This window comes from Nicotiana tabacum, chromosome 3, assembly GCF_000715075.1.
Source record: "Nicotiana tabacum cultivar K326 chromosome 3, ASM71507v2, whole genome shotgun sequence".
Classification (NCBI taxonomy): Eukaryota; Viridiplantae; Streptophyta; class Magnoliopsida; order Solanales; family Solanaceae; genus Nicotiana; species Nicotiana tabacum.
Genome location: NC_134082.1, coordinates 41172561 through 41183691, shown reverse-complemented (window position 1 = coordinate 41183691; position 11131 = coordinate 41172561). Strand labels below are relative to the sequence as shown.

The following is an 11131-nucleotide window of genomic DNA, read 5'->3' as shown; positions in this document are numbered from 1 at the left end:
CTCTGAAATATCGAAGGTTCGTCCTTCTGTTGTAATATCTTTTGATCATTTATTTTTGTGCGGCCATTCGAATCAATACGGCCTCCCGTTTCTCATCAAGTAATTCAAGAGAAGTGTTTATAGTTTCATGATTTGAGTCCTCGGTGGCATGCTGAAACCTGACGCTAGGTTCCCCGACTTCAACTGGGATCAGTGCTTTAGATCCGTATACCAAAGAAACGGGGTCTCCCCCGTGCTCGACTTCGAAGTTGTTTGATACGCCCATAGCACCTCGGGCAGCACTTCTCTGCATTTCCCCTTAGCATCATCTAACCTTTTCTTTAAGTTTCGAATGATGGTTTTGTTTGTGGACTTGGCCTGGCCATTTGCTTACTCGGATGGTAAGGTGATGATAGAATCCTTTTGATTTTATGGTCCTTGAGGAATTTTGTTACTTTGCTGCTGATGAACTGCTTTCCATTATCACATTCTCTTTCGGCAGATATTCTGAACGGACATATGATGTGATCCCATATGAAGTCGATGACTTCTTTTTCCCTTATTTTCTCGAAGGTCTGCGCTTCTACCCATTTCGAGAAGTAGTCAGTCATAAACTAAATGAATCTAGCTTTACCTGGCGCCGTTGGTAGGGGGCCGACGATGTCTATCCCCCATTTCATGAATGGACACGGGGATAGGACCGAATGGAGTTGTTCTTCGGGTCGATGGATCATCCGTGCAAATTTTTGGCATTTGTCACACTTTCAAATGAACTCCTTGGTATCCTTTTCCATGGTATCCCAATAGTACCCCGCTCTGATCACCTTGCGCACCAGAGAGTCTACACCAGAATGGTTCCCACAAGTACCCTCGTGGACTTCTCGTAATACGTAATCAGTATACCCGGGTCCTAAGCACAGTGTCAGTGGTCTATCGAAGGTTCTTCTATACAACGTTCCATCTTCATCGAGTGAAAATCGAGCTGCTTTGGTTCGAAGCATTCTCGACTCCTTTGAGTCCGCGGGGAGCTTCCATGTTTCAGGTAGTCGATGTACTTATTCCTCTAATCCCACGTTAAACTTGGTGAATTAATCTCTGCATGGCCTTCTTCGACCACCGACTTTGATAGTTGGACGATAGTCCCCAGGAGGATATCATCTTCTTCAATCGATAACCCCAAGTTTGCAAGTGCATCAGCTTTGCTATTATGCTCTCGAGGTACATGATCTAGTGTCCATTATTTGAAGCGGTTCAATATCACTTGAAGTTTGTCCAAGTACATCTGCATTCGGTCATCTCGAACCTTGAAGCTCCTGTTTACTTGATTTACTACCAAAAGAGAGTCACATTTTGCCTCGATGACCTCTGCCCCTAGGCCCTTGGCTCGTTCGAGACCTACATTCATGGCCTCTTACTCGGCCTCATTGTTAGTCAATTTAGGAATTTTGATAGACTACCCGATGACACCGCCTGTATATGGTTTTAAAACGATACCGAGCCCAGTCCCTTTCACATTTGAGGCACCGTCTATGAAGAGGGTCCATACCCCCGATGACGTACCCATTTTTAGCAAGATTTCGTTTTCTACTTCGGGTACGAGGGCAGGCGCGAAATCGGCCACAAAGTCTGCTAAAATTTGAGACTTGATAGCCATTCGAGACTGATATTCAATATCATATCCTCCAAGTTCGATGGCCCATTTGGAAAATTTGCCTGATAATCCGGGCTTATGCAAGACATTTCGAAGTGGGTATGTAGTCAGCATACATATAGAATGGCATTGAAAGTATGGTTTTAATTTCCTAGATGCTCTTATTAATGAAAGAGCTAGGGGGTACCTATTTTCCGCATCTCCTGGGGTTCGGCTCACATAATAGATAGGAAATTGCGTACCTTGCTCTTCTCGAATCAACATGCCACTTATAGCTACCTCGGACACGGTTAGATACAAGTAGAGTGTTTCATCCTCCTTCGGAGTATGGAGCAGGGGTGGGCTCGAGAGATACTATTTTAAATCTTCCAAGGCTTGTTGGAGTTCTGGAGTCCATACAAAGTTGTTCTTCTTCTTTAGTAGGGAAAAGAAATGATGGCTCCGATCCGATGGCCTCGAGATAAATCGGCCTAGGGTAGCTATCCTCCCAGTCAGCCGTTGTATGGCTTTCATATTATTCACTACGGTGATCTCCTTGATGGCTTTGATTTTCTCGGGTTTGATATCTATCCCCCTGTTCGACACCATGAAGCCCAAAAACTTGCCCGAGCCGACTTCAAAAGTGTATTTCTCGGGATTGAACTTCATGTTATACTTTCTTAGGATGTCGAATATTACCTGCAAATGGGTCAAATGGTCCTCTGCGCGCAGGGAATTACCTAGCATGCCATCAATATAAACTTCCATGGATTTTCCTATTTGATGTTCGAACATCTTATTAACTAGGCATTGATATATGGCCCATGCATTCTTTAGCCCGAAGGGCATTACATTATAGCAATATGTACCATACTTTGTGATGAACGAAGTCTTTTCTCGATCCTCCGGGTTCAGTTGAATTTGATTTTACCTAGAGTAGGCATCGAGAAAGGTAAGGATCCCGTGACCAGCCGTAGCATCGATCAATCAATCGATGCTGGGCAATGGGAAAGAATCTTTGGGGAATGCTTTGTTCATATCCTTGTAGTCTACGCACATTCTAAGTTTATTCCCCTTTTTAGGTACTACCACTATGTTAGCTAGCCATTCGGGATATTTTACTTCCCTAATGGATCCTATATTGAGAAGTTTGGATACCTCTTCCTTGATGAATGTATGCTTTACCTCGGACTGAGGTCTCCTATTCTGCTTCACCGGTTTAAATCTAGGATCGACACTTAGTCGATGGGTAGTTATCTCCGGTGGGATTCTTGTCATGTCTAAGTGGGACTAGGGAAAACAATCAATGTTATCGATAAGAAATTGAATGATTTTTTTCCTGAGTTCGGGGGTTAACCCTGTTCCTAGGTATACCTTTCGTTCTGGAAGATGCTCGATCAATATGGCCTAATCGAGTTCCTCGACTATGGACTTCGTCGCATCTGATTCTTTGGGAGCGATGAAGGCTCGAGGGGCGAGAAAATCTTCTTCTTTGACTTAGCAACTTGTTCGTCGGACATCTGTACCTTGGGCTCAACCGAGGGCACGGGCTCTGATTGCTATATGGTCACATGTTCGTCTTTCGACTTTTCCGATGTGGATGGTGTCGATATCGGTTCCAAGTCGTGCACTGTAAATATCTCCTTAGCTACATGTTGCTTTCCATATATTGTTTTCACGCCATCCTTTGTTGGGAACTTCATCATCTGATTGAGGGTCGATGGCACCGCCCTTATGCTATGGATCCACATCCTTCCAAGCAAAACATTATATCTCATGTCACCTTCGATGACATGAAATTTGGTGTCTTGTATGGTTCCGGCCACATTGACTAGGAAGATGATTTATCCATTTGTTGTTTCACTTTCCATGTTAAATCCATTCAAGCCTCAAGAGGCCGGTATGATTTGATCGAGCAACCCGAGCTGCTCCACGACCCTTGACTGGATTATATTTGCCGAACTACCTAGATCCACGAGAACACGTTTAACTTGAGCTTTATTTGAATGGATAGAAATTACCAGTGCATCGTTGTGAGGCTGAGATGAGGCCTCAATGTTTTCCTCGCTGAATGTGAGGGTTTCCTCGGGCATGTAATTCCGAGTCCGTTTCTCCCTTGTGATGGATACTTTGGTACGCTTAAATATAGGCCCCGGTGGTGCGTCAACTCCACCGATGATAATGTGAATGTCATGTTGTGGTTCTTCAAGTTCATTCTTCCTGTCTGCATCTCTCTCCCTGAAGTGATCACTTAGGAATTCTCGTAGGTGGACCTCATTGAATAACCTAGCCACTTCTTCCCTTAACTGTCTGCAATCTTTGGTCTTGTGCCCTTGAGTACCATGATATTTGCACATCAAGTCGGGGTTCCTCTAAGAAGGATCGGTCTATATAGGCTTGGGCCATCTAGTATCTCTAATTTTGCCAATGGCCAAGACAATCCCCGAGGCATCGACGTTGAAGTTGTACTCCAATAATCTGGGCGCCTCTGCCGGTCCCAAGTGCCTATCAAACCTGGTTTTGCTCAGGAGTCCCCGGGAACTTTGACCTCGATCTGCTCTTCGATCATTCCGAGGTATGTTATGCTTTGACATATTCTTTTGATCCTCGATGTATGGCTGATATCTTTCCTTATTCGATCTTGCCCCTTGTCTGCATTTCCTAACACCCTTGCTAGTAACCTGCTAGGATAAACTGTGCCCGGGGGGGCTCCCAGCTGGTCATCCTCGACCCTAATCTTTGATTGGTACCTATTATGCACATCTGCCCAAGTTATAGCGGGATACCTAACCAAGTTCTGCTTCAGCTGGTTCGAAGCTATTGAGCTTCGTTCATTCAGTCCCTGAGTGAAAGCTTGTACTACCCTGTCATCGGAGACTGGCAGTAACTCCAATGGTTTTGATTGGAAATGGGATACAAACTCCCTCAACATCTCGTTCTCCCTTTGCTTTATCTAGAATACGTCAGATTTCCTTGTTGCAACTTTTATGGCACCAGCATGTGCCTTCACAAACGAGTCTGCCAGCATGGCAAACGAATCGATAGAGTTCGGGGGTAAGTTATGGTACCAAATCATGGCACCTTTAGACAGAGTTTCCCCAAAAAATTTTAGCAAAACTGATTCAATCTCATCATCTTCCAAATCATTCCCTTTTATGCCACAAGTGTATGTGGTAACGTGCTCGTTGGGATCAATGGTTCCATTGTATTTTGGGATATCTGCTTCCGAAACTTCTTCGGGATGGGCTTTGAGGCCGCACTCTGGGGGAATGTTTTTTGCATGAACTTCTTCGAGTCCAGTCCTTTTAAAATCGGAGGTGCTCCCGGTATTTCGTCGACCCTTGAGTTGTATGTTTACACCTTTCTGTTATTTTCTTCGATCTTCTTTTCTCCACTTTCTATTCTTTTGGCGAGCTCCTCGAGCATTTTCATAATAGCGGGGTCAGTCCCTGAGCCATTTTCATCAGGCCTCATTGATTCTGCACGCCGAGTGTTCGTTGGTTCGGCTGAGTTCTGTTCTGACTTTGAAGCTGAGCGATGGCGACTTGCTGAGCTTGCAGCAACTCGAATATCACTTGTAGGCTGACTCCTCCTTCTTCCATCCCTCGCGTTTCTTGGCCTCCTGCTCGGGCTTCCCTGTATGCGTTCCTTGCGGGGTTTATGCCTGCGTCCATGTTTAGGGTGTTGCGCGAATTGATATCAACTGGCTCCACATTCGGCACTCCCTCAGGGTTTATGGCTGGTACACTGACCCCTATACCGTTGTTTTCTCCTAGACCTTCACTGTCATGAGCAGGTGCATTTTGTGTGTTAGACATGTTTAAGCCTGAAATCAAAGAATATTTGACAAGAAAAAGTATAAAGAATAATGTGTGTTATCAGAAAATTAGCAGTAAGACAATCACTATTATCTTTAGCCCCATGATGGGCGCCAAACTGTTTACCTCGAAAAATGGCGGTAACAATTAAATGTAATTTGTGGTTGTAAAGATATGTGATTTATTCTAATACTAGTGAATATACAAGTAATATTAAGTTTAAATAAGAAGAATTGAGGAACCAAACTAATGTTGCTATAACAATGAGGACCTCGAGCTCGACTTTCATGGGGGCCTCGAGGTCAGCTAAGAGCAATGAAGTATGAATAATAAAGTAAAAACAATAAAGCTGAAGAACATTTGTTGAGCACGTTAAGCAAGAAAAGCAAAGAAGAATATTCTATTGCAGTGAATAATGTGAGATGATCCTTATAAAATGATTGGGGTCCCCTTTATATAAGAGGAGAAAACCCCAATATAGTACATTCCTAATTGTAGTAAGGAATTCTATTGGTATAGGTGTACAGTAGCCTAGTACGGACCTGTACCATTTCGTACAAATCTTATCCTTTAATTTATTCCCTGACCCACGTGTCCTTGAGAAATTCCCGCTCTTTCTCGATTGCCCTCGAGAATGTACTGCCCTCGATATAGGTCAAGCCTGGTCTTCGATCTGCTTCTTCGAGGTGCGTGTTCCCCAACCGGGTCTGACCTTTACCTCGAGTCGCCCGGATTCGGACTCATAGCCCAATTCAAGGCTTCGAAATCGGACTTCTTGATTTTGATTGTATACACATCATATATATTATCATCATAAAGTACACTATTAACTCTTTGATGATAATTGCATATTTGATCATCTCCGTTCTTATTTTCTACATGCATGCTAAGGATAAGTTACTAAGATACGGTGGTATATTAGCTCATAAGCAAGTTAAAATTTAAGGCCATTTGTAGTATTTAAGCCAAACCGAAACACAAGACAAACCTTCAGAAACACCATTTTACAAGGTTAAAATCGAAAATAAAAGTAAGAATCGGTGAAAGAGAAAATGGGAGAAGTAGGTTGCAAAAGTTTAATTAACACATGCAACAAAGTGTAATTTGAAGCTTAACTCTACGTTTGAGGTGTTAGACTAAAACACTTTCTCCAGTTGGGAGAACCAGGAGAATTCTTTTCTTTTTTTTTCTTTTTTGGTTTTACAAACCAAGCAAAATTTTTCAAATTTGTCCTGAACTTTCATTTTACTTTTGCCTTTCCTCAGAAATTAGTATTGATTCGTTCAAGAAAAAAACAGTAACTTAGACTAGCAATCTATAAAAAAAGCTATAATATGATGCTCATCCAGATCAAGCATTCACCTAGAACTAAAGCCAGAGATTGACTCAAACATCTTCCTCTGTCTTCTTTCCCGTAGGCACCAATGTCCTGAATTTGAGTAGGAATACTCTGTTCATTTCTGAAGAAATTCGAAGGATCGACCTTGGATTTCACTTTCACCAGCCTATCAAAATTGTTCTTGAAATATTTGGTCCCATATACCCTTCCTTCTTCTAAGCTGTGCGGTCCTTGATCATTTGTACCAATATCAAGATCCCTGTAATTCAAATAGGCTTGTCTTGGGTTCTTTGAAACAAATGGGGTCATAAAACTGTATAAATCTCTTATCTGTGAAAGATGCTCTTTTTCTGCAGCTGTTCCTTCTTCTTTCCAATTCACTGAGTACTGAATCTTGAATAGAATCCCTGCTCTGTGTGGAAATGGCGTTTCGTCTTCGCGAATTTCAGCCATTCTCCCTCCATAAGGATTGAAAACTATTCCTGCTTTGCCCAAAGAAATCATCTTTTGGAAAATTGATTCCAACCCATCTCTGGGAATTGGTTCTTGCACGTAATCCGATTTTCTTTTCAAGAGATTCGATAGATCCCCTGTTCTGTTTAACAAGACGATTGGTTTTGTTGTGTTGTCGAAACTTGCCCATCGCAGCACTGAATCAATCCAGCTCATTTCATAACAATCTTGTTTTTGTAATCGCAAAGCAGGGAATTCCTTGCTTACAAGTGTCATTAATCTACTAGAATCACCAAGGAATAACCCCAAGAACGCTGCACGTATCGTCTTCTTTTGTTGAGTGTTCTTCTTCTCCTTCACTTTCTCTTTTCTTTTTACAGTGATTGGTTGCAAAAGTAGTCTTATGAAAAGATCACTGTCAATTTTGTGAGCAACATTTTGCCACTGGAAAACTGCATCAGTAGCATTTTGGTCTAAAAACCTTTCAACTCTGAAGTAAGTCACAGTTTGTGGGACTTGAACGAGTTGAATTTGAAAGGCTAAAATGACACCAAAACTAGGACCCCCACCTCCTTTAATTGCCCAAAAAAGATCTTCACCCATAGCTTTCCTGTCCCAAATTCTACCATTTACATCCACTAGTCGAGCATCCAATACATTATCTACACTTAGACCAAATTTCCTCAGCATATTCCCATAACCACCACCACTAAGATGCCCACCAACACCAACAGTAGGACAAACACCCGCAGGAAAACCAAGAACGTTACTTTTTGTCCAAATGTTATAGTAAAGTTCCCCTAATGTAGCACCAGCTTGAACCCAAGCAGTATTATCATTAACATTTATGGAAATTGAGCGTAGATTGAACATATCAAGCATAATAAAAGGGACATCAGAAATATACGAAATTCCCTCATAATCATGTCCACCACTACGGATTTTTAACTGTAAATTTGTCTCTTTGGTACAAAGAACAGCGCTGGAAACATGGGATTCTTCTGTAGGGGTGACGATGATAACCGGTTTGGAAGTTGTGGAGGAATTAAAAAACCGTCGGTTTCGGATATAGGCTTGTAAAATGGGGTTAAAAGATGGATTATTTGGGGAGTAGACGATTTTGGAGATTTCTTGTTGGGGAACTGATTTGGCTGTTAGGCAATTGACAAACGAGTCATAGATTGAGTCTGAGTTTCCATGAGAGAAGGAATTCCAGAAGATAAGAACAAGAAAAGGAAGAAGACAACTAGACATATTTAGGGGAAAAGGGCGTTGTTTCGGCGGGTTTGTATAATGATATCTATATTTATTTATATTTTGTAACGACCTAATCGGTTGTTTTATTTTGTAGGTCCTCGTTTTTCTAATTAAGACTCTCCATATGTGTTTTTACTGTTTTACACTTGCGGGACGATTGGTTTGGGTTTAAAATGGTTGGGGTTGAAATCGGAACACTTAGTTACTTATTAGAGTAGTACACTACGGGCAAGCTATGTGTATCTTTTGTGGCACATGAATGTCGTTTCTGAAAGTGAGTGAATTCTTTCTATTTGAAGTTCCTAATCGTTCTTAAAGTTTATTGTGTGTGGAACTACTCTCTTTTGTTGTGTGAGGGCACTTGATTCATGAAGGAAAGGTAATGTCGTTGACCTCTATGTTATGGTAAGTGGGTAAGTTGTGAATGATGTGTGGTACTTGTGAGTCAAATCTTGAGGCAGGGATGTTGTACTATTGTGCTTGGTCTATTTTAAATATTCTTGGTGTGATGAGTCTTGAGTGTTGTTTAATAAGGTTGTGTCTATATAAAGTGTGATTCGATTGCTCGAGGAAGAGCAATGGTTTAAGTGTAGGGTATTGATGGTAGGCCATAATCTCATGATTTAATCGATTATTACATTCCAATTTACTGCACTTTAGTTGAGTTTGAACTTAATCGCTAGTGTTTTGCACTAAATGTGTGTTTTATGCCTTATAGGAGTGATTTCGAGCTATGTAGATGTTATGAAATGAATTCAAGTGATTTCAAGCTTTGAAGTCTGAGTAAAAGCCCAAGGAATTAAGCAGGGATCGTGTTCGGGGATCAACGGATGATAGTTAAGAACGAACGAAGAATCGAGCAGGCATATTGTGTAGTGTCAGTAAAATACACAGAAATTTTCACTCAGAACTCCGTTTGGACTCCATAATATATTGTTGGAAAGCTAATTCAAAGAGCTACAACTTTCATGTTTTAATTGTTTTCCAAATTCTCAACAGAACATGGTGAAAAATGCGCGGCAAGGGCGTGGCTGCTCACTGACCGCGCATATGGGGCAGAATAGTGTGAAAAATGCGCGGCCAAGTGTGCGGGCACTCTTTCAGGTGCGCGGCCGCGCACGTCCTACACGGGAAAAGTGTCCTTTTTCGCATAGGATAAAGTGTATGTGTTTGAGCCCAACCCTACTTGGCATATATACATGAAAAAATATTATTTTTAGGACATTTGACATATCTAAGACCTAAGTAGGCTAAGAAGAAGTTAGAGAAGAAAGAGCACAAGGAATCCATCATTCAATCCCAACTCAAGACAAGAGTTTGAATTGTTTTATGTCTTTCTTTACTTTAGACTTAATTGTGATGAATTTCTCCATATCCATGGAGTAATTCTTCTTTAGGGTTGGATGGATTTGATGTATTGATACTTGTTTGTGGATAATTAACTTTAGTATTTATGTGTTGAATCGTTTGGGATGTTCTAATCGTTGCTTCTATATTCACTAGTTCATGTAATCGAGAGAGGCATAACTTGTGATATTGTTGCTTTATATTTTGTTGGTTGAAGTCTTTAATTCTTCTTAGTAATCGAAAGAGGCTAGTTGAATTGTTGATTGAACCTAATTAAGAGAATAACCGAGAGAGGTTCTCCTAAAGACCAATCCACTACGAATTCTTGCATATCTTCACATGCTTAAAATTAGTTTATCTTGTGAGGTTGAGACTTAATCGAGAGAGGAGTTTCTACTAAACAATTGAACTAATAATCAAGTGAATTCGAGCGACTCACTTGAATATTAGAAGTGAATTATCTAGAGTTAAATCCCAAACATTTGCCTTGCATCTATCCTATCAATCCTATTTTCTCCCAATTGATATCTTCCTTTGCCTACTACTTGCGTTATTTTTCATTAGTCGATAGTTTTGACTCTTAGTTAATTCTAGTTTTAAATCACATGAATCTCAATTGTTGATCATCTTGAATAGCAATCTAGCTACAAACTACAATAATAACTGTTTAACTCCAATCTCTGTGGGTACGATATTATAATTTACTATATTCGACTAGCGAGCATATTTAAGTGTGTGTTTCAATCTTGTCACAAGCTAGGAAAGCCTTCACATTCGTGAGCCTTGGATCGCGTTTGCGATGTACAGTTTTTCAACGCCTTGGCCACTTTGCCTTCGCGGTCACGAGGCTATTGTCGCAATCGCGAAAAAGGAAATGTCTGGGCAATGTCTTTATTAAAACGGGACTTAGGCCATATTCTCTCATTTTCATTTCCCTAGGCCGATTTTGGAGCTTCTTAAAGAGGGGTTTTCACCTATCTATTAAAGGTAAGTAATTTCTATACGATGTAAGTTAAATACATAGATTATGGGTAGATTTTAACATGTAAAATGTGGCAATTTTAGGAGTTTGTTGAAAAACCTGGATTTTTGATAAAATGATATTAGACCATGAAAATGATTATAAAATTGGGTAGAAATTATATATTTGTGTTCGTGAGGTTGATGTGAGCTATGGGAGAGCTGGTTACTGGTGTGGTTTGGTTACTGAGATTATGATGTGGGGCTGAGAGTCGTGATGTGATTTCTATTTGGACCGGGTTGTGCATCACAACAGATTTATATTTGATTATTGCATTTCTTCTTTAT

The 11131-nt window shown here is 40.9% G+C and overlaps 1 protein-coding gene across 1 annotated transcript; it reads right to left on the bottom strand.

Moving 5' to 3' along the window:
* Positions 1-6584: 6584 nt before the first annotated feature.
* On the bottom strand, positions 6585-8866 carry LOC107779710 (berberine bridge enzyme-like 21). The gene has a single exon (XM_016600188.2). The coding sequence runs from the start codon at positions 8471-8473 to the stop codon at positions 6755-6757; it is 1719 nt and encodes a 572-aa protein (XP_016455674.2). The 5' UTR covers positions 8474-8866; the 3' UTR covers positions 6585-6754.
* Positions 8867-11131: the final 2265 nt, after the last annotated feature.

What these genes read in the sequence shown, in the direction of transcription:
- LOC107779710 (XM_016600188.2), bottom strand. Translation starts at nt 8,473, where the DNA reads ATGTCTAGTTGTCTTCTTCCTTTTCTTGTTCTTATCTTCTGGAATTCC.